At 43.9% G+C, this 24,582-nt stretch overlaps 1 protein-coding gene and 1 pseudogene across 1 annotated transcript in view; one reads left to right on the plus strand and one right to left on the minus strand.

The window, feature by feature from the left end:
* The window catches only part of LOC135553276 (cytoplasmic dynein 1 intermediate chain 1-like), a 134,006-nt pseudogene extending 124,757 nt beyond the window's left edge, over window positions 1–9,249 (plus strand).
* Window positions 9,250–16,571: 7,322 nt separating this feature from the next.
* Window positions 16,572–24,582, minus strand: part of LOC135551361 (electrogenic aspartate/glutamate antiporter SLC25A13, mitochondrial) — a 91,190-nt gene continuing 83,179 nt past the window's right edge. Inside the window, 4 exon segments of the mRNA XM_064982580.1 lie at window positions 16,572–17,501; window positions 17,504–17,648; window positions 23,074–23,164; window positions 23,625–23,783. Of these exon segments, the coding sequence (XP_064838652.1) occupies window positions 17,460–17,501; window positions 17,504–17,648; window positions 23,074–23,164; window positions 23,625–23,783 (437 nt within the window). The 3' untranslated portion in view covers window positions 16,572–17,459.

Consider the following 24,582-nt stretch of genomic DNA (forward strand, 5'->3'; position numbering starts at 1 on the left):
GTGTGTGTGTGTCTCTGGTCAGCTGTGCGTGTGTGTCTCTGGTCAGGTGTGTGTGTGTGCCTCTGGTCAGGTGTGTGTGTGTCTCTGGTTAGGTGTGTGTGTGTGTCTCTGGTCAGGTATGTGTGTGTCTCTGGTCAGGTGTGTGTTTTTCTCTGGTCAGGTGTGTGTGTGTGTGTGTCTCTGGTCAGGTGTGTGTGTCTCTCTGTTCAGGTGTGTGTGTGCCTCTGGTCAAGTGTGTGTGTCTTTGTGTGTTTTTCTCTGGTCAGGTGTGTGTGTGTGTGTGTTTCTCTGGTCAGGTGTGTGTGTCTCTGGTCAGGTGTGTGTGTTTGTGTGTGTGTGTCTGGTTAGGTGTGTGTGTCACTGGTTAGTTGTGTGTTTCACTGGTCAGGTGTGTGTTTCACTGGTCAGGTGTGTGTGTGTCTCTGGTTAGGTGCGTGTGTGTCTCTCTGGTTAGGTGTGTGTCTCTGGTCAGGTGTGTGTGTGTTTGTGTGTGTGTCTCTGGTCAGGTGTGTGTGTGTCTGGTCAGCTGTGCGTGTGTGTCTCTGGTCAGGTGTGTGTGTGTCTCTGGTTAGGTGTGTGTGTGTCTCTGGTCAGGTGTGTGTGCGTCTCTGGTCAGGTGTGTGTTTTTCTCTGGTCAGGTGTGTGTATGTGTGTGTGTGTCTCCTCAGGTGTGTGCGCATTCCTGCCCCTCCCTGTGGTTCTCACAGGCTCTCATAATTGCTGTCGCCTGGCTGAGCTGGGAGAGCGGAGAGAGGGGAGAGGAGGGAAGTGCAGGGAATAGAGGAGGGAGGAGTGGTGAAGGGAGAGGGAGGGAGAGGAGAGAGGATAGACAGAGTACATTCCTCCCAGGCTTTCTGTCTTTATGTCATAACCTAGTCTACCTGACTCCCACTCCCCTACCTGTCCAGAATGCATTTAGCAAACCTCTGGAATTCTCTCTGACAGACGTGGGAGGAGGGGAAGATGGGGGATTTTCTCTCTCCCTTTCTGTCTCTCTTGCTCTCTCTCTCTCTCTTCACACTCTTTCACTCTGTCTGTTCTTTGATTCTTCCCTTCAGACAGATGTTCCACTAAGGTTACAGTACACCTTTGGAGACGGAGACTTTCATGTCTTCTGTTTTTTATGACACTGTGAATGTGCAAAGCTTTTTAATTAGGCCTTTCCCAGACAAACCCCAAGGCTGCAGTAGCGCCACTCAGTCTGCTCTCTCTCTCTCTCGCTCCCTCTCTCTCCCCCTCTCTCTCTCTCTCTCACACTGCATCCTCCCTCTCTTATCTCTCTCTCACACACTCCATCTCTCTCTCTTCTCTCATCTCTCTCTCTCTTATCTCTCTCATCTCTCTCTCTCTCATCTCTCTGTCTCTCTCTCTCTCATCTCTCTCTCCCCCTCTCTCTCTCTCTCTCTCTCACACTGCATCCTCCCTCTCTCTCTCACACACTCCATCTCTCTCTCTCTCTCTCTCTCTCTCTCTCTTCTCTCTCTTAACTCTCTCTCTTCTCTCTCATCTCTCTCTCTCTCTCTCACATCAATAATATAGTAGGAGTAGTAGTGGAAATGGTATTAACATTTACAACAACAATATTAATGAGAATAATAATACATTAAAGCAGTAGTAGTAGACCAGTCTCAACCTGAGTCTGCTCTCTCTCTCTCTCGCTCCCTCTCTCTCTCTCTCTCACACTGCATCCTCCCTCTCTTATCTCTCTCTCACACACTCCATCTCTCTCTCTCTTATCTCTCTCATCTCTCTATCTCTCTCTCTCTCATCTCTCTCTCCCCCATCTCTCTCTCTCTCTCTTTCACACTGCATCCTCCCTCTCTTTCTCTCTCACACACTCCATCTCTCTCTCTCTCTCTCTCAGTCTTCTCTCTCTCTCTCTCTCTCACACTGCATCCTCCCTCTCTCTCTCACTCACACACTCCATCTCTCTCTCTCCCTCTCTCTTCTCTCTCTCTCTCTCTCTCTCTCTCTCTTCTCTCTCTTAACTCTCTCTCTTCTCTCTCTCTCTCACATCAATAATATAGTAGGAGTAGTAGTGGAAATGGTATTAACATTTACAACAACAATATTAATGAGAATAATAATACATTAAAGCAGTAGTAGTAGACCAGTCTCAACCTGAGTCTGCTCTCTCTCTCTCCCTCTCTCAATTCAATTCAATTCAATTCAAGGGGTTTTATTGGCATGGGTAACATGTGTTAACATTGCCAAAGCAAGTAAGGTAGATAATATATAAAGTGAAATAAACAATAGAAATTAACAGTAGATATCACACATACAGAAGTTTCAAAACAATAAAGACATTACAAATGTCATATTATATATATATATACAGTGTTTTTGCAATGTACAAATGGTAAAGGACACAAGATAAAATAAATAAGCATAGATATGGGTTGTATTTACAATGGTGCGTGTTCTTCACTGGTTGCCCTTTTCTCGTGGCAACAGGTCACAAGTCTTGCTGCTCTGATGGCACACTATGGAATTTCACCCAGTAGATATGGGAGTTTTTCAAAATTGGATTTGTTTTCGAATTCCTTGTGGATCTGTGTAATCTGAGGGAAATATGTCTCTCTAATATGGTCATACATTGGGCAGGAGGTTAGGAAGTGCAGCTCAGTTTCCACCTCATTTTGTGGGCAGTGAGCACATAGCCTGTCTTCTCTTGAGAGCCATGTCTGCCTACTGCGGCCTTTCTCAATAGCAAGGCTATGCTCGCTGAGTCTGTACATAGTCAAAGCTTTCCTTAATTTTGAGTCAGTCACAGTGGTCAGGTATTCTGCCACTGTGTACTCTCTGTGTAGGGCCAAATAGCATTCTAGTTTGCTCTGTTTTTTTGTTAATTCTTTCCAATGTGTCAAGTAATTATCTTTTTGTTTTCTCATGATTTGGTTGGGTCTAATTGTGCTGCTGTCATGGGGCTCTGTAGGGTGTGTTTGTGAACAGAGCCCCAGGACCAGCTTGCTTAGGGGACTCTTCTCCAGGTTCATCTCTCTGTCGGTGATGGCTTTGTTGTGGAAGGTTTGGGAATCGCTTCCTTTTAGGTAGCTCTTTTCTGGATTTTGATAATTAGTGGGTATCGGCCTCATTCTGCTCTGCATGCATTATTTGGTGTCTCTCTCCCTCTCTCTCTCTCACACTGCATCCTCCCTCTCTTTCTCTCTCACACTCCATCTCCCTCTCTCTCCCCCTCTCTCACACTGCATCCTCCCTCTCTTTCTCTCTCACGCACTCCTTCTCTCTCTCTCTCTTATCTCTCTATCTTCTCTCTCTCTCTCTCTCTCTTATCTCTCTCTCTTCTCTCTCTCTCTTCTCTCTCTCATCTCTCTCTCTCTCTCTCTTATCTCTCTCTTCTCTCTCTCTCTTCTCTCTCTCTCTCTCTCTCTCTCTCTCTCTTATCTCTCTCTCTTCTCTCTCTCTCTCTCTCTCTCTCTCTCTTAATTCATTATACTTTATTGACATGGCACGTTATATTACTTACATTACAATGTACACATTTAACAACAATGGTGGGACCAACAGCAATAAGGCATCAATAATATAGTAGGAGTAGTAGTGGAAATGGTATTAACATTTACAACAACAATATTAATGAGAATAATAATACATTAAAGCAGTAGTTGTAGACCAGTCTCAACCTGACTGAGAAGACACATGACATGGTATGAAAACCAAAATTAAATGGGGAAATATGATTGACATTACTTTGCACTGGTCGTCCCTCAGGTTGTGGCAGGAAGACACATAGGGAGCGACAGGCTGCCAAAACTGCCAAAAATGTTTCTTTGTGGTAATTTGGTCATATTTTCTGAGTGCTCTCCTGAGGCTCTATGGAGTTGGTTTGGGTTAGTGATCTGAGCATCAGAACCGACTGAGGGGACTCCTCTCTTGTTTCATCTCTTGAATTGTAGGGCTGTGTGATGATATGTTTCAGGGTTGCTTGTTTGTTCTATTCTAATAAGGGGGGCTATTGGCCCAATTCTGCTTGAATTGGATGTTTGTCCCATTTGGTACTGCACCCCCACCTCTCTCTCACTGCACCCCCCTCTCTCTCGCTGCCCCTCTCTTTCTATCTCCCTCTCTCTATCACTGCATCTCGCTCTCACTGCATCCCCCCTCTCTCTCTCTGCCTCTCTCACTGCATCTCTCTCACACACTGCATCTCTCTCTCTCTCCCTGCCCCTCTCGCTCTCTCTCTCTCGCGTGCTCCCACTCTCTCTCTCTCTGCAGCTTTTTAAAATTTGTTTCGTTCACACCTTAAGTATTTCACTGCAACTACATCTGGGACCCTGTGCATGTGACTAAATCATCTCACTCTCTACTTCCCTGTCTGACTCATGCTCCCATCTCTCTCTGTGTGTTTCAGCACAATAAACCCTTCTACTCCTTTGAGGACAACGCTGACTACGTCTATGATGTCATGTGGTCCACTGTGCACCTGGCTCTGTTTGCCGCTGTGGACGGGATTGGTCGGCTGGATCTGTGGAACCTCAATAATGACACAGAGGTTTCTGAATGTGTGTGTGTGATATGGAGAGAGAAAGACATGTCTCATTCTTTGTCACAGTATTGCGCGCGTGTGTGTGTGTGTGTGTGTGTGTGTGTGTGTGTGTGTGTGTGTGCGCGCGCGTGTGTGTGTGTGTGTGTGTGTGTGTGTGCTTGTTTGTGTGTTTGTATCCGTCTTTTCGTGTGTGTCAAAGCGTGTCCCCAGGGCCTCTCATGTTGGACTGGAGCCAAACCACACAGCCCAACACCAGCATTCCCAGCAGCCACCTCTTTGTGTGGGCGTTCCCTTCCCCACAAGCTCTCCCTAAATCAGCCCGGTGACATCTCCTCACCCACTCCCACCAAACGCACCATCAACACTTCCACAACCATCATCATAACGCTCCCTTCTCCTACCCACTGAAACCTTGTGACAGCAATGCTCAAAGGCTCCCACAACCATCCACTCCACCAAACGCCCCCTCAACGTTCCCACAACCATCCCCTAACGCTCCCCTCTCCTCCCCACTCAAAAGCAGTGACACCAGTACTCAAATGCTCTCACAACCCTCCTCTAACGCTCCTCCAACCACCCCATAAGGCTCCAGTCCAACTCTGTCCCACCAGCTCACAGCTGTCCACAGACCACTCTTCTTCGTCTTCTTCGGTCCCAAGATAAAAATACACCTTTTAGGTCTGAGCAGCAATTTGATCATCTCACTTGACCCTTGTTGGCTTCTATCCATCATGTCATCACGTACACGTCCCAAATGGCACCCTATGCACTACATAGAGTGTAGGGTGCCATTTGGGTTGCAACTATAGTGGTTGATCACAACTGAAGAGATATTTAAGAGTTATTTCTGGCATGTATTGTTGGGGTTACACCATCAGTAACCTCATGGTGCCAGTATGTTGCCTTTCTAGCCCAGTCCGTGTTCTTTGTCTCGCCTTCATTGGCAAGTCTACAATCACCATGTAGCAGTGATTGACATCTAGGTACCTCACCCATAGGTAGGAGGGTCTGATCAGAAAACCAATGCTGAATTTCCGAATTGGTTTAAATTAGGTTAGGTTAGGGGGTTAACGTTAGGGTTATGGTAAGGTTAGGTTTTAGATTTTGGCTAGTTGGTCTGTCAATGGGATGCTGGTCACAAAATTCCCCTTAGGCCAGGATTTAATTCAAGGCGCTTTATTGAACAGCACACTAGACAGCCGAACAATGCACCTTTTAAAGGCATTTTCCACAACGTTTGCGTAGATCACATTCACAGTAACCGCTGCACATGTCATGTCAAGCGTAAATGAAATGAGGTCACTGCTCTATAACATGCATCAGATTGAATCCCAGCCTTAGCCTCTCCCAGGTAGGAGGGCTCCCTCCAGTACTGTCCTGTCACAACAAACTAAACCTTCCGAAGGTGGAGTAACTAAAACACTGCCCCTCTTCCCCAGAGGCTACTGCCCTCTGTCTACGTTGAGTTACTGAGGGGCGAGTAGGGGCGCTGGGGGGCACAGAGGTCACCCTTTCATGGCTCAGGTCAAAAGTGAGATGAAAGGGGTGACCGCTCCCTCTCTTTTTGGCATTTCCACGGATACCATGTCCACAGACCCTCCTCTCTAATTATATATCTGGTCCATGATTGATATTCTCTCTCTTTTTCTGTGTGTTTCTGTCTTCACCTCTCCCTTTCTCCACCATTCCTCACTCCCATGTTGAACCCCCGATCCAGCTCTGTGATAGTAGCTGTGACATTTGGGCCTTGGGGTTTGCCCTTTTGGGACTATACCATTGGTTCCATTGTATCACTCAAGCACAACTAGCTAAAGATATCCAAAGCTATTTGAACCCAGGTCTGATGGACAGACACACACCCTTAATCCCAGTCTCTAACAGGGACAGGGGACTGGAGAAGGAAAGGGATTGAGCGTACAGTGGGCCCTGGTCAAATGTAGTGCCCTATATAGTAAATAGGGTGCCACTCAGCCACTCCTTCCTTCAGTCTATCTCACGTTCCAGCCCTTCAGCAACAGTGTAGTCTGGAGGAAGAGGATGGACTGACTGCTCCAACAATGTGCTTTATGAAAAACATTTGGCGACACACACATACAGTGCCTTGCGAAAGTATTCGGCCCCCTTGAACTTTGTGACCTTTTGCCACATTTCAGGCTTCAAACATAAAGATATAAAACTGTATTTTTTTGTGAAGAATCAACAACAAGTGGGACACAATCATGAAGTGGAATGACATTTATTGGAAATTTCAAACTTTTTTAACAAATCAAAAACTGAAAAATTGGGCGTGCAAAATTATTCAGCCCCCTTAAGTTAATACTTTGTAGCGCCACCTTTTGCTGCGATTACAGCTGTAAGTCGCTTGGGGTATGTCTCTATCAGTTTTGCAGATCGAGAGATTGAAATATTAGAGAGACTGAATACTTTCGCAAGGCACTGTACATACCCACACAGACACAGACAAATACACACACACCCTCTCTCTCTCTCTCTCTCTCTCTCTCTCTCTCTCAATTCAATTCAATTCAATTCAATTCAATTCAAGGGGCTTTATTGGCATGGGAAACATGTGTTAACATGGAAGGTTTGGGAATCGCTTCCTTTTAGGTGGTTACAGAATTTAACAGCTCTTTTCTGGATTTTGATAATTAGTGGGTATCGGCCTCATTCTGCTCTGCATGCATTATTTGGTGTTCTACGTTGTACACTGAGGATATTTTTGCAGAATTCTGCGTGCAGAGTCTCAATTTGGTGTTTGTCCCATTTTGTGAAGTCTTGGTTGGTGAGCGGACCCCAGACCTCACAACCATAAAGGGCCATGGGCTCTATGACTGATTCAAGTATTTTTAGCCAAATCCTAATTGGTATGTTGAAATTTATGTTCCTTTTGATGGCATAGAATGCCCTTCTTGCCTTGTCTCTCAGATCGTTCACAGCTTTGTGGAAGTTACCTGTGGCGCTGATGTTTAGGCCAAGGTATGTATAGTTTTTTGTGTGCTCTAGGGCAACAGTGTCTAGATGGAATTTGTATTTGTGGTCCTGGTGACTGGACCTTTTTGGAACACCATTATTTTGGTCTTACTGAGATTTACTGTCAGGGCCCAGGTCTGACAGAATCTGTGCATAAGATCTAGGTGCTGCTGTAGGCCCTCCTTGGTTGGTGACAGAAGCACCAGATCATCAGCAAACAGCAGACATTTGACTTCAGATTCTAGTAGGGTGAGGCCGGGTGCTGCAGACTTTTCTAGTGCCCGCGCCAGTTCGTTGATATATATGTTGAAGAGGGTGGGGCTTAAGCTGCATCCCTGTCTAACCCCACGACCCTGTGTGAAGAAATTTGTGTGTTTTTTGCCAATTTTAACCGCACACTTGTTGTTTGTGTACATGGATTTTATGATGACGCATATTCCACGGTAGTTATTGGGGTCAAATTTGTCTCCATTTTTGTGGATTGGGGTGATCAGTCCTTGGTTCCAAATATTGGGGAAGATGCCAAAGCTAAGGATGATGTTAAAGAGTTTTAGTATAGCCAATTGGAATTTGTTGTCTGTATATTTGATCATTTCATTGAGGATACCATCAACACCACAGGCCTTTTTGGGTTGGAGGGTTTTTATTTTTTTATTTTTCTCTCTCTGTGTGTCTCTCTCAAACACACACACAACCACTGCTAGATAGATAGAATGCGAGGAGCCCACAATGTTGCAACAGTCATCATAACAGCATTAGCCTAGCGGTGGAGGGCCTGGTTCTAATTTCCCCTTCACAAACACACAGCCGCTAGTCAGTCAGTCTAATAGCAGCCAGTCTGTGGTTAGCCCTGCTCTGTTAGCCCTGCTCTGTTAGCCCTGTTCTTGAGCGGGGAAGCTGTTGTATTAGCCAACGTGATGCCGAGGCTTCTGTCTCCAACGATGACATGTGTCATAAACTAGTCCTATCTGTCAAGTGCAATAGTTCTTCAGCAGGCCCTGATAGCAGACATAATCATATATAGACTGGTCCCAGATCTTGATTGTGCATTAGACAACCCCTCTGGCTGGACTGTGATAGCTAATGCACATACTGATCTGGGATCAGGCTATTACTCTGGGTCTTCGTCCCAAATGGCACCCTATACCTACATTGCACTTCTTTCGACAAGAGTCATATGGGTCCTGGTCAAAAGTAGTGCACTATGTAGGGAATAGGGTGCAATTTGAGACGAATCTTGGATCATCTGTGTTCATTCCTCCTGAGCAGCCTATAGCCTCCAGGCTGTCCTGAGTGTAGTGGAGGGCTCTAAGAAGATTTATATGGCTCATTAAAAGGTTCATATTGTTATTTCACATGGAGCTGAAGTAGCCATAGTCTACTGTATGAAGACATCAGTCTGTCCTGGAATGCACTAAACAATCTGCTGGTGCTAATGTTGTTATGGTATTACCGCTATGAGTGAAACCTGAAATAGTAGTGTTGAGTTTATTGCCACTGTCACCTTCGCTTGCTCTTCGGCAGTTCTTAGGAAGGAGCATGTTTGTAAAACACTAATTAATATACTATGCGGGTGAAACTGTATGGATGGGTGGATGTATGAATTGATTCATTGACTGTTGTAACCCTGTGTGCCCAAGGTCCCCACAGCCAGTGTGACTATCGAGGGAGCCTGCGCCCTGAACAGGGTATGTTGGGGGTCGGGGGGCAAGGAGGTAGCCGTGGGTGACTCGGAGGGCCGTCTGTGGATCTATCATGCAGGAGAGGTATGATATGAACAAATGGCACCCTACATAGTGCACTACTTTTGACCTGGGCCCATAGGGTGCATTGTGTATGGAATAGGATGCCATTTTACTGAGTAACAAGAACAGTCTGTAGAGTCTTAAGTCTTAAAGGTCCAATGCAGCCATTTTTATCTCAATATCAAATTCTGGGAAACAATTAAGTACCATACTGGTTTTTTTATTTTATTAAAATGGTCAAAAATATCTTCTTCGCTAAGAGCTCAAGCAAGAATTTTACTAGGACTGTCTGGGAGTGGTCCGAGTTAGGGCCTAATTGGACGAGCATAATGGGAGGGATATGTAACCTGGAAACTAAATGTTATTGGCAGAGAGGTTTGAAACTCTTTGTTATTGGTTTATTAACTTACACCACCTGGTGATGTTGCCAGGCAGGTCAAAACTCCATCCCACCAAAAGAGACTCAGATCTAAAAGACTCTTTTCAATCAGCCCTAACACTAAAATGGCCTATGGGGCTTTCGTCCAGTGTGTAGGGAATAGGGTGCAATTTGAGACACATTGAAGATCTCAATTGAATAGTCCTCACGTCCTTTCTCCTCATCTCCTTCTCAAAACCCATTGGATGAGAAGGCCAGAGGTCCCTCCCCTCTGACCTTCTCCTCCAATGGGTTTTGAGAAGGAGACGAGGAGAGAGGACATAAAGATCTTCCCTCTGTCATAGTAGGCCGTTTATGGCTCAATTATATCATTTTCTAAATCAATGATATCATTACCTGTACAGTATATTCTAGTAATATTACATCACCAGGTCGTTTATGTAAAAACAAATTTGTTCTCGAAGACACCTGGATAAATAAAGATGAAATAGATATTCTAGCATATAATGATATACTTTAATATCCTGAATTGCATTTTCAGGGGATAAAATATCCCTGGTGTGTGAGATGACATACACACTGAGATGTACAGAAATATATGGAATGAATATGTGGATAGTTTCTTGTCACTGTTTTGTTTTGTGTTCATGTAGCGTGACCTCGTTAAGTGCTCAGTAAATACCTTAATTGGCTTTCCTTTTAACTTATAATTGATTGTAATTCCCTTAAAACTATTTCATGGGTGCCAGCGGGTTTCTGCTTTAGCCAACTTGACTTCATCTTGCCAAACCACGTAGCTACAGCAGTTGAACACAAAACAATCAGTGCGCGCTAACCAAGGTTGCCGGGTGCACGGTGTTTCCTCCGGCTTCCGTGTTGGATGCACGATGTGTTAAGAAGCAGTGCGGCTTGGTTGGGTTGTGTATCGGAGGACGCATGACTTTCAACTGTTTTACTGTGGATAGAGATACTTTTGTACCTGTTTCCTCCAGCATCTTCACAAGGTCCTTTGCTGTTGTTCTGGGATTGATTTACACTTTTCAAACCAAAGTACGTTCATCTCTAGGAGGCAGAATGCGTCTCCTTCCTGAGCGGTATGACGACTGCGTGGTCCCATGGTGTTTATACTTGCGTACTATTGTTTGTACAGATGAACGTGTTACCTTCAGATGTTTGGAAATTGCTCCCAAGGATGAACCAGACTTGTGGAGGTGCAAACATTTTTTCTGAGGTCTTGGCTGATTTCTTTTGGTTTTCCCATAATGTCAAGCAAAGAGGCACTGAGTTTGCAGGTACGCCTTGAAATACATCCACAGGTACACCTCCAATTGATTCAAATGATGTCAATTAGCCTATCAGAAGCTTCTAAAGCCATGAAGTCATTTTCTGGAAATGTCCAAGCTGTTTAAAGGCCAGTCAACTTAGTGTATGTAAACTTCTGACCCACTGGAATTGTGATACAGTGAATTATAAGTGAAATAATCTGTCTGTAAACAATTGTTGGCAAAAATGCTTGTGTCATGCACAAAGTAGATGTCCTAACCGACTTGCCAAAACTATAGTTTGTTAACAAGACAATTGTGTAGTGGTTGAAAAACGAGTTTCAATGACTCCAACCTAAGTGTATGTAAACTTCTGACTTCAACTGTACGTATGTGAAGGGGTATTGCACTGTTCAATGTCTACAGGCCTAAGCAACAAATTCCGGTTTAGCACGTTATTTCGTATAAGTGCTACGTGAACTGTATTTTATTTTTTTATTTTTTTTTATTTCACCTTTATTTAACCAGGTAGGCTAGTTGAGAACAAGTTCTCATTTGCAACTGCGACCTGGCCAAGATAAAGCATGGCAGTGTGAACAGACAACACAGAGTTACACATTGAGTAAACAATAAACAAGTCAATAACACAGTAGAAAAAAAGGGTCTATATACATTGTGTGCAAAAGGCATGAGGAGGTAGGCGAATAATTACAATTTTGCAGATTAACACTGGAGTGATAAATGATCAGATGGTCATGTACAGGTAGAGATATTGATGTGTAAAAGAGCAGAAAAGTAAATAAATAAAAACAGTATGGAGATGAGGTAGGTATAATTGGGTGGGCTATTTACCGATAAGACTATGTACAGCTGCAGCGATCGGTTAGCTGCTCAGATAGCAGATGTTTGAAGTTGGTGAGGGAGATAAAAGTCTTCAACTTCAGCGATTTTTGCAATTCGTTCCAGTCACAGGCAGCAGAAAACTGGAACGAAAGGCAGCCAAATGAGGTGTTGGCTTTAGGGATGATCAGTGAGATACACCTGCTGGAGCGCGTGCTACGGGTGGGTGTTGCCATCGTGACCAGGGAACTGAGATAAGGCGGAGCTTTACCTAGCATGGCCTTGTAGACGACCTGGAACCAGTGGGTCTGGCGACGAATATGGAGCGAGGGCCAGCCGACTAGAGCATACAAGTCGCAGTGGTGGGTGGTATAAGGTGCTTTAGTGACAAAACTGATGGCACTGTGATAAACTGCATCCAGTTTGCTGAGTAGAGTGTTGGAAGCTATTTTGTAGATGACGTCGTCGAAGTCGAGGATCGGTAGGATAGTCAGTTTTACTAGGGTAAGTTTGGCGGCATGAGTGAAGGAGGCTTTGTTGCGGAATAGAAAGCCGATTCTGGATTTGATTTTGGATTGGAGATGTTTGATATGAGTCTGGAAGGAGAGTTTACAGTCAAGCCAGACACCTAGGTTACCTGACTGTAATGAACAAAAGAGACATATTGTAAGCCGCTGTCTATCGTGATACCCGCCAATAAATCATGGCTGAAGAACTGTTGGCTTGTTTACTTCTTCTTGTTGTTTAGCTACTGTAATTATATTGTCACAAGTTGGCTGTTGTGATTCTGTCCTCGTCTCCAGTGCCAGGCTTCAAGCTTTTCTCTGACTTGTCGCACCATAACATACCACCTTGTCAAAGAACACATGTGCACACACTTTGTTCACTAACGTTTAATTTCATTAGTACATATACATATTGCTGCCATGCATACAGTAAGGCACAATTATCACACCATATTCTACTTCCCTCCTGTACTGTACAAGTTTAAATCCGGATGTCGTTCGTGACACCATTGGGCTGTTCCAGAAAGCTGGATAAATACGTTAGCCAGCTAACTGTCCAACATTGCTTAAAATAATGAGATATTTTGAGAAATATAGACTTAGGGCTCTGTTCAGTCTGTATTGCTGAAGAGTTACAGATTGCGTACTAGAAATGTAAAGGTAATTTGTGATAGGGCCGACATACTCAGCGTTTACGATGAATGCAGTCGCTGTGACCACAAGAAAATTGCCTTTGTCAATCACGCTTTAAAGCTGAACTGTGATATGGATTGAATAAAGCCCTTCAAATTGACAAGATATAATTGACTCGGCAACAACAACCAGTATACAAATGAAAATAATACAGTGGGGCAAAAAAGTATTTAGTCAGCCACCAATTGTGCAAGTTCTCCTATTTAAAAAGATGAGAGGCCTGTAATTTTCATCATAGGTACACTTCGTCTATGACAGATAAAATTAGAAGAAAAAAAACTCCAGAAAATCACATTGTAGGATTTTTTATGAATTTATTTGGTGGAAAATTTATTATGGTGGAAAATAAGTATTTGGGCAATAACAAAAGTTTATCTCAATACTTTGTTATATACCCTTTGTTGGCAATGACAGAGGTCAAATGTTTTCTGTAAGTCTTCACAAGGTTTTCACACACTGTTGCTGGTATTTTGCCTATTCCTCCATGCAGATCTCCTCTAGAGCAGTGATGTTTTGGGGCTGTTGCTGGGCAACACGGACTTTCAACTCCCTCCAATGATTTTCTATGGGGTTGAGATCTGGAGACTGGCTAGGACACTCCAGGACCTTGAAATGCTTCTTACGAAGCCACTCCTTCGTTGCCCGGGCGGTGTGTTTGGGATCATTGTCATGCTGAAAGAGCCAGACATGTTTCATCTTCAATGCCCTTGCTGATGGAAGGAGGCTTTCACTCAAAATCACACGATACATGGCCCCATTCATTCTTTCCTTTATACGGATCAGTCGTCCTGGTCCCTTTGCAGAAAAACAGCCCCAAAGCATGATGTTTCCACACCCATGCTTCACAGTAGGTATGGTGTTCTTTGGATGCAACTCAGCATTCTTTGTCCTCCAAACACGACGAGTTGTGTTTTTACCAAAAAGTTATATTTTGGTTTCATCTGACTATATGACATTCTCCCAATCTTCTTCTGGATCATCCAAATGCTCTCAAGCAAACTTCAGACTGGCCTGGACATGTACTGGCTTAAGCAGGGGGACACGTCTGGCACTGCAGGATTTGAGTCCCTGGCGGCGTAGTGTGTTACTGATGGTAGGCTTTGTTACTTTGGTCCCAGCTCTCTGCAGGTCATTCATTAGGTCCCCCCGTGTGGTTCTGGGATTTTTCCTCACTATTCTTGTGATCATTTTGACCCCACGGGGTGAGATCTTGCGTGGAGCCCCAGATTGAGGGAGATTATCAGTGGTCTTGTATGTCTTCCATTTCCTAATATTTGCTCCCACAGTTGATTTCTTCAAACCAAGCTGCTTACCTATTGCAGATTCAGTCTTCCCAGCCTGGTGCAGGTCTACAATTTTGTTTCTGGTGTCCTTTGACAGTTCTTTGGTCTTGGCCATAGTGGAGTTTGGAGTGTGACTGTTTGAGGTTGTGGACAGGTGTCTTTTATACTGATAACAAGTTCAAACATGTGCCATTAATACAGGTAACGAGTGGGGAACAGAGGAGCCTCTTAACCTCTTGATGCTATGGGGGCGCTATTTCATTTTTGGATGAAAAACGTTCCCGTTTTAAACAAGATATTTTGTCACAAAAAGATGCTCAACTATGCATATAATTGATAGCTTTCGAAAGAAAACACTCTGACGTGTCCAGAACTACCAAGATATTTTCTGTGCGTGCCCTAGAACGTGAGCTTCAGGCAAAACCAAGATGAGACGGCATCCAGGAAATGAGCAGGATTTTTGAGGCTCTGTTTTCCATTGTCTCCTTATATGGCTGTGAATGGGAGAGGAGTAAGTCTGCCCTTTCTGTCGTTTCCCCAAGGTGTCTGCAGCATTGTGACGTATTTGTAGGCAGATCATTGGAAGATTGACCATAAGAGACCACATTTACCAGGTGTCCGCCCGGTGTCCTGCGCCGAAATTGGTGCGCAAAAGTCAGCTGCCAGTAGTTTTCCATGAGATTCAGAGAGGAAAGCAAGCTTCCACGAACGATATATCAATGAAGAGATATGTGAAAAAACACCTTGAGGATTGATTCCAAACAACGTTTGCCATGTTTCGGTCGATATTATGTAGTTAATTCGGAAAAAGTTTGACGTTGTAGGTGACTGAATTTTCGGTTCGTTTTGGTTGCCAGATGCGATGTAGAAAACGGAACGATTTCTCCTACACACAGACACTTTCAGGAAAAACTGCGCATTTGGTATGTAACTGAGAGTCTCCTCATTGAAAACATCCGAAGCTCTTCAAAGGTAAATGATTTTATTTATTTGGTTATCTGGTTTTTGTGAAAATGTTGCGTGCTAAATGCTACTCAAAATGCTATGCTAGCTTTGCATACTCTTACACAAATTAGTCAATTTCTATGGTTCAAAAGCATATTTTGAAAATCTGAGATGACAGTGTTGTTAAGAAAAGGCTAAGCTTGAGAGCAGACACATTATTTTCATTTTATTTGCGATTTTCAGAAATCGTTAATGTTGCGTTATGCTAATGAGCCTGAGGCTTTAGTCACGATCCCGGATCCGGGATGGGGAGTTTCAACAGGTTAAAGAAGAAATTACAGGTCTGTGAGAGACAGAAATCTTGCTTGTTTGTAGGTGACCAAATACTTATTTTCCACCATAATTTGCAAATAAATTCATTAAAAATCATACAATGTGTTTTTTTCTTCATTTTGTCTGTCATAGTTGAAGTGTACCTATGATGAAAATTACAGGCCTCTCTCATATTTTTTAAGTGGGAGAACTTGCACAATTGGTGACTGACTAAATACTTTTTTCCCCCACTGTATGTGGTTGTTTATCAAAGTTAACTGGATAATTTCATAATCCTGCTTTCTGGTATACCCCACATCTCTCTACTCTCTCCCCCTGCTCTGTTGTACCCTGATGATTCTTTAAATAGAAATGTATACAACACACAGCCCAGTTTGATCTGACTGAGACAACTAAGGATAACAGACAGTCACTACAATACCATAGTAGGTGTAGTAGTAATACCTTGTGCAAGTGGTGGTAATAGTGAACAGTATATTACATTCAAGCGTTTTGGTTGGTCAATCTTTTATGTTTTCTCGCAAATGAAGTTCAAGATCAAGATTATTAGTTTCTTCTCAGTATCCAAAAAGCGACTTGGTGAACTGTATCAATATGTAAATGTGTCTCTCTGTTCCATTCTCATATGTACAGTAGAACCGTCATTCGGATGTGTCTCTGTTCCGTTCTCATATGTACAGTAGAACCGTCATTCATATGTACAGTAGAACCATCATTCATATGTACAGTAGAACCGTCATTCATATGTACAGTAGAACCGTCATTCATATGTACATGTAGAACCGTCATTCATATGTACAGTAGAACCGTCATTCATATGTACATTAGAACCGTCATTCATATGTACAGTAGAACCGTCATTTGGATGTACATTCGGATGTACAGTAGAAACATTTGGATGTACATTCATATGTACAGTAGAACCATTTGGATGTACATTCATTTGGATGTACAGTAGAACCGTCATTTGGATAGTAGAACCGTCATTTGGATGTAACCATTCGGATGTACAGTAGAACCGTCATTTGGATGTACAGTTCATTTGGATGTACAGTAGAACCGTCATTCGGATTCATATGTACAGTAGAACCGTCATTCATATGTACAGTAGAACCGTCATTCATATGTACAGTAGAACCGTCATTCGGATGTACAGTAGAACCGTCATTCGGATGTACAGTAGAACCGTCATTTGGATGTACAGTAGAACCGTCATTCGGATGTACAGTAGAACCGTCATTTGGATGTGCGTACTTGTGCTACTATCCCCATCCTGCGGATAGGGCTCATTCTGTTTGGTATTTATCAGACTCTCAGGTGGAAGACAGTAAAAGCACCATCATATAAAGTGATGGTTAGACCAAGATTCAATCAAAGGCACGTTGTAGACGAGCACATTGAACTGTCAAGTGTCTTTTAAAGAGATGGCCTTCATGTGAAATACGGGACATGTCGGCTCAAGTGTAAATGACCTTTAAAAGCAAGTGCAATGCACATGTTGACAATGCACATTTGAATGAGTCCCAGCCTTAGTGATGATGTAATGAAAGGAAGCAGTCCAGGTCTAATTCAAGTCATGGCCAGCCCCTCCACTACTGTGTATATTACTGTATGAAAAGACAAACTGGAACACTACTCTAGACACACATTGTCAGTACTGTAGATATCACTTGATCTTCACAATAAGACTGACTCAAAAAGTAATCTTTACGGGTAGCTAAGACTAAAAGAGAAGCTAAAACAACGTTTTTGTGTTTCTAGACCATGATGTAGAAAGGTACATTTCTGAAGATCATAATAGCTTTAAAAAATTCTCATCAACTAAAATAGACACATATTTATCTTTAAAGCCTAGAGAGGCAGATCATACTACTCACAATGTGCTTCTCTTTCGGGTGGAATATTCCAAGTGCTCGACTCGCTGGGGGTGGGAGGGAGAGGGTGTAATGATTGCACGTGTGCTCTATTCTGCCCCCTATGTGTGGGCAGAGGGGGTTCAATTCAAGGGGCGTCCTTCTTGGACCGGGGGGTTACTTGAACGTTGTATCTTGGGAGGTGGAGTCCAAATTTGCTCTCGGTGCCAGCGAACGTGGCCACGGCCAACCTGAAACCTCCAATGTGGTCGGGGCTGGGCGCCGGCAGGCTGATGCGAGACTTGGGAGTCGGCTCCGAACCAGACGGCTTTCTGTGGTGTGGAGAGGGAGTGGGGAAGGACGAGGAGAGCGGGAGGGGTGGAGGTAGAGGGAGAGACGAGGAGAGCGGGAGGGAGGGAGGATGAGAGAAAACAGGGAAGGACGAGGAGAGCGGGAGGGGTGGAGGTACAGGGAGAGACGAGGAGAGCGGGAGGGAGGGAGGATGAGAGAAAACGGGAGGGAGGAGAAAAGGGGGAAGAGAAAGAGGGAGGGAGTAGAAAGGGAGAGACAGAAAGGGAAGGAGAACGGGGAGAGAGAAAAGGATAAAGGAGAGAGGAGAGAAAGAGAGAGACCGAAAAAAGATAAACAGAAAGTGGAAGGGACAAGAGAAGGAGAGAGATTTTATATTAAACATTGTCCACCACAAAAAATAAACATCTTAGTTGAATATTAAGACTGGGCGAGAGGGCTATTTTTTCCCAGAGCACACGAACCAGAAATAAATGAATATCCCACAATGGTTTCATACTCCCTTCAGTGATATCTTTCCAATACGTACAGGGAACATATTTCAAACCCACACTACACCATCCAGCAGTACTGTATTCACATTGAACACAGTCTGTGAAGACAACACAGTATGCACATTGGATATTTACAGTACATAGGGGTTTGCATAATAAATGGAAGTTGTTCTGACTTTCCAAAGGGCTGTAAATGCCCAATATACTGGATCTCTTGATTTCCTGGTTTAGTAAGTAAGAGTTGTTGGTGGTGGTGGACCAATTATACCATGCCAATTTCAAGTCTATTTCTGTTAAAGAATATTAAGGATATTATGGTCAGTTAACTCATTGATCCTGCTTTCTGGAAGAGACCCAAAGTATTGACAACATTCTGTCAGTACCACCTATATATACAGTATAAAGTACTGACAACATTCTGTCAGTACCACTATATACAGTATAAAGTACTGACAACATTCTATCAGTACCACCACCTATGTGTACAGTATAAAGTACTGACAACATTCTGTCAGTACCACCTATGTGTACAGTATAAAGTATTGTCAACATTCTGTCAATACCACTATGTACAGTATAAAGTACTGACAACATTCTGTCAGTACCACCTATATGTACAGTATAATATTATTGACCATTCTGTCAGTACCACTATATGTACAGTATAATGAGTGAATGGAATGTATTTGGTGATGCTTGTCCTAACAGTCTCCCCTTACCCTCCTGTCTCTGTCTCTTATTGGTCAATGGAACATTAGTGCATTCTAAAGAGTGACCAATTTGCTCCTCCAGGGAAAATGAGCTCATTTTTACCCCAAAAATCTGAAAAGAGAAAGATCCCAAGTCAAAGTGATTCTCTCTGCACTGCTTCACTCTCTGTAGCCCTGTAGTTTAGGAAATGTTACGTCCATCCCACCAAATAATGGTCTGTGTCCCAAATGGCAACCTATTCTCTATATAGTGCACTGCTTTAGACCAGAGTCCTATGGTGTTTCAGAGCTCTCTCCCTCTGTTGAAAGGTTGGTAGAAAAGTGGTGCTAGAAATTACCATCATTTTGTATCACACAGCAGCTGTCAGTAGAAGCTATCAATCCTGACTGGACGTTTCTATGACATTTGCGTTTCTGTATTTCTCAGTCTTATCCTGTGGTAAGACACTTACAGGTGCATCAGAGCTGGGACCGAGAGACTGAGAAGCAGCTTGTATCACCAGGCCATCAGACTGTTGAACAGCCATCACTAGCCCTGCACCTTGAAACTAATGCCTCATATTCTGAGTCGGCGGTTAGGGAAGCGTTATCAAATCCGAGATGCCATTGTGCCCTTGAGCAAGGCACTTAACCCCCCACAACAACAGCTCCCCAGGCACCTAGTGTGGCAGCCTGTGTGTGTGCGTGCGTGTGTGCGTGCGTGTGTGCGTGCGTGTGTGTGGACCTTGTGTGCAATTCACCAATTAAAGTGATCTTAACCTCTGATCATAATCTCTTCTGTTTCTATACTTTTGTTTACTCACTGTGTATGTATCTACTGTAATCTACACATAGCTCATCCTAAAATACCTACTACTGTGCAGTAATAGCCTGTATCACAGCACACATAGCTCTCACCCCCTAGTAAAACAGTCATTTGTACGTTTAGAAATTCGGTTTCCCCTCTGTGTAATCTCTTGATCTCTTCTCCCGGAAAAAGGAAATAAATATAATGATACCATTTTCTTTCCAAATGATATACCGTCTATACACACCACCTATTTATATTCTGTATTCTGACAGGTGCTCACTCTAATATACCTACTTGAATTGTTATTTATTTGTAATGTATTTGCGAGACATTTTACTTTTTGCTGCACCCGCTATAACATTATAGGAGGAATTTCTTCAGTAATGCTGATCACTCTAGTCTTATATCAGATGTAAGATGGCACTGGAGAAGAAGGCAGACGTTTTACGTGCCCCAAACCGATTGTTTAAAAAATATATATATATTTGCTTTGTTTATAACTTATTTAATTAATTACTTATTTTCTACATAATGTTGCCGCTACCGTCTCTTATGACCGAAAACGTCTGGACATCAGGACTGCGATTACTCACCATGGACTGTCAGGATCCTTGTTTCCCTTTAATTAACGAGTCCGATGAGGCCGATATACTGCTTTCTCGGGAACAGGCCCAGCTCCCCATGATTTGCGTGAAGATGAGGCGGAGAAAAAGGGGCCGGAGGACGGGCTGCCTTCTGAGAATTCGTAGGCAATCTAGTAAACACCCACTTCCTTCCATTCTGTAGCAAACGTTTATCTTTGGACAATAAAATAGATGACCTATGCAGTAGCAGTTATCAGCTACCTTTAGCCTGGACAACTCTCGCCAGTTTGCACAGCGCGACTCAAACCAGAGAAAATCTGACTGGATTCCCGATTACGGATTCCTACCAATTAGCCTGGAGCAATTCTTGCTAAGCCCATCTGCTAGCCTGCTAGCCGCGGCCCGCTATCTGTCTAGAGCACATCTGACTGTTAGCTTAAGAGGCCCATCAGACAAATTCTTTGGCCACTATACCTATTTTTTGCCAATTGGCCTGGTTTACCACACGGAGCCCTGCTGATCCGTCTGCCGACATCACAGCACGAGGGCGCCACAACAGGATTTCATCCGTTGCGACGTCCCTCAAAGGCCCTTCTGCTAGCTTGCTAGCCCTGGCCCGCTAGCTGCCTGAAGCCACTCACTGGACTCCTATGATCACTTGGCTATGCATGCTTCTCCCTAACGTCAATATGCCTTGTCCATTGCTGTTTTGATTAGTAATTATTGCCTTATTTCACTGTAGAGCCTCTAGCCCTGCTCAATACGCCTTAGTGAACACTTTAGTTCCACCTCACACACATGCGGTGACATCACCTAGTTTAAATTAGATTGCTAGAGATAATATCTCTTTCATCGACACTCTATGCACAGGTTTACCCCACTGTATTCACATCCTACCATACCTTTGTCTGTACATTAAGCCTTGAATATATTCTACAATGCCCAGAAATTGTCTCCTTTTACTCTCTGTTCTGAACGTACTAGACAACCAGTTCTTTTAGCCTTTAGCCGTACCCTTATCCTACTCCTCCTCTGTTCCTCTGGTGATGTGTAGGTTAATCCAGGCCCTGCAGTGCCTAGCTCCACTCCCATTCCCCAGGCACTCTCATTTGTTGACTTCTGTAACCGTAAAAGCCTTGGTTTCATGCATGTTAACATTAGAAGCCTCTTCCCTAAGTTTGTTTTATTCACTGCTTTAGCAAACTCTGTCTGAATCCTGGCTCAGGAAGACAAACCAAAACCCTGACATTTCCATCCCTAACTATAACATTTTCCGACATGATAGAACCGCCAAAGGGGGCAGAGTTGGAATCTACTGCAGAGATAGCTTGCAGAGTTCTGTCTTACTATCCAGGTCTGTACCCAAACAATTTGAGCTTCTAATTTTAAAAATCCACCTCTCCAGAAACAAGTCTCTTACCGTTGCTGCTTGCTATAGACCACCTTCTGCCCCCAGTTGTGCCCTGGACACCATATGCAAATTGATTTCCCCCCATCTATCTTCAGAGCTCGTGCTGTTAGGTGACCTACACTTGGACATGCTTAACACTCTGGCCATCCTACAGTCTAAGCTTGATGTTCTCAATCTCACACAAATTATCAATGAGCCCACCAGGTACAACACCAAATCTGAACACGGGCACCCTCATAGATATCATCCTAACCAATCTGCCCTCCAAATACACCTCTGCTGTCTTCAACCAGGATCTCAGAGATCACTGCCTCATTGCCTGCGTCCATAATGGGTCTGCGGTCAAACAACCATCCCTCATCACTATCAAACGCTCCAAAAACACTTCAGCGGGCAGGCCTTTCTAATCAACCTGGCCTGGGTATCCTGGAAGGATATTGACCTCAACCCTGGTTATTCTTTAAAAGTGCTTTCCTCACCATCTTAAATAAGCTTGCCCCATTCATAAAATGTAGAACCAGGAACAGATATAGCCCTTGGTTCACTCCAGACCTGACTGCTCTTGACCAGCACAAAAATATCATGTGGCGTACTGCATTAGCATCGAATAGCCCCCGCGATATGCAACTTTTCAGGGAAGTTATGAACCAATATACACAGGCAGTTAGGAAAGCAAAGACTAGCTTTTTCAAACAGAAATTTGCATCCTGTAGCACTAACTCCCAAAAGTTCTGGGACATTGTAAAGTCCATGGAGAATAAGAGCACCTCCTCCCAGCTGCCCACTGCACTGTCACCACCAATAAATCTGCGATAATTGAACATTTCAATAAGTATTTTTCTACGGCTGGCCATGCTTTCCACCTGGCTACCCCTACCCCGGTCATCAGCCCTGCATCCCTCTGTACTACTGACCTCTGCCTGCCCTGACCCTGAACCTGCCTAACGTTCTGTACCTTTCAGACTCTGCTCTGGACTACTGACCTCTGCCTGCCCTGACCCTGAACCTGCCTAACGTTCTGTACCTTTCGGACTCTGCTCTGGACTACTGACCTCTGCCTGCCCTGACCCTGAACCTGCCTAACGTTCTGTACCTTTCAGACTCTGCTCTGGACTACTGACCTCTGCCTGCCCTGACCCTGAACCTGCCTAACATTCTGTACCTTTCAGACTCTGCTCTGGACTACTGACCTCTGCCTGCCCTGACCCTGAACCTGCCTACCGTTCTGTACCTTTCAGACTGGGCTCTGGACTGAACCTGACCGTTCTGCCTGACTGGGCCCCCTGTTTCTGACCCTAATAACAACTTTCGGACTCTTTGTTACCTTTGCCTGCCCCCCTGTTTCTGTAATAAACTTTTGTTACTTCGAAACTGTCTGCATCTGGGTCTTCTCCTGAGCCTTGATACCAGGATCATTTCATTCAGTTTAAGATTAGCAGAGGGAGGAGTTCTGACTTACTGTCCGCCAAAGTCAATGTAGAACCACCTCTGCAGGAGTTCATAGGTCACCAGGGTGACCCCAAATTGGGGCGAGGACCGGAACACTCGGGCTATAGTAAAGGGAGAAACCACAACGCTCAATAATACAGTTTCACTATTACACCACAGTAGCCTGGGTACCAGTCTGTTTGTGTTAACATTCCACTTCTTGCCACTCCTTATCATGCCAAACACATAGTACAAGGAGTGACATTTTTGCACAAAACAGGTTCTGGATTTCAAACTAAACAATTTGTTGTATGAAGGGTTAAAACCAGTTGCAAGTTAGCTAGAGATTACCATGGTACACTGTAACATAATAGTGGAATATGGTTATTAAAAACAATCACACAGTCAAATAAGACCTAAACCAATCTACATAATCACGCCACATCAGTGGACCTTTCTGGATACAGCTTAAAAAGGTGTATAACAGATAAATAAACTAAATATGTAATTTGTATCAATCGTCGTCATTATCATCGTCATTATCATCATCGCCATCAGATATGAATAAAAACGTGGTGATACCTCCCGCTCCTTTCCAGAAGGCCCGTGGTCCCTCCTCCTTCAGAATCTTCCAGAAGCAGTCAGCGAGACCGGTGTACGTGGTCTGGCCTGCACGGGCCGCCACTTGTAGCCTGGTCTTGATAACGTCGGCGGGGGTCACCAGGGAGGCCGCGGGCATGCCTAAGGAGAGAGTGTCTTACTCAGCAGTCATCTGATACAGTACTTATCACCTATTAACTCACCTTTTACTATTATATTTGTTAAGTACTTTGAAATGCATCCCCTGTGAGAAATGTGCTCTATAAATAATTGATTGACTGATTGATATTAGGAATGGATGTGAATATACTAACCTGCATCACTATCACTGCTGAATCTGAATGAATACGTTACTACTGTTGGGTTATACAAAGTTAATAATCTAACTCTATGAATTTCCACCCGTGGCTTATCAAACTCATGTTTGGTAAACTTTTGTGCCTCTTTCAAAACAGAATTCATTCGTAGTTGAATTTGAGTCAACTGAATGAGGACTAGTGATCCTTCTTACAGAAGGTGATTTACGATCAGAAAAAATGCATTGGACGTTCATGGTTTTCCCCCTCAGATTGGAGGGACAGACAATACCTAGTAATGAAGAAGGACCCACAAGGTGGCCCACGTGCCGGTGACTGGTGACTGTGGGCCCCATGCGGGCAGCTCTCTCCAGCCACTTCAGCTATGAATGGCCTCAATCATCAATGGTTGCTTTCGATCTCCATGCACGGTCATTACCATCACCGGCCTCTTCACCAGCCAGTCACACAGACTTCTAGCTGCACGTCTTCAGTCTAAACAAGCCATTCAATTCAACCACTGATCAACTCACTCACTGCCACTGTGAGAGCTGAAGAGACCACCTGCACTGATGTCCTTCACAGGAGAGGAATGGAGAGCAGCCTTAAATCTTTCTCTCAAAGTTACCTCAGTAGAAACCATA

This window comes from Oncorhynchus masou, chromosome 13 (genome assembly GCF_036934945.1).
Source record: "Oncorhynchus masou masou isolate Uvic2021 chromosome 13, UVic_Omas_1.1, whole genome shotgun sequence".
NCBI classification, from domain to species: Eukaryota; Metazoa; Chordata; class Actinopteri; order Salmoniformes; family Salmonidae; genus Oncorhynchus; species Oncorhynchus masou.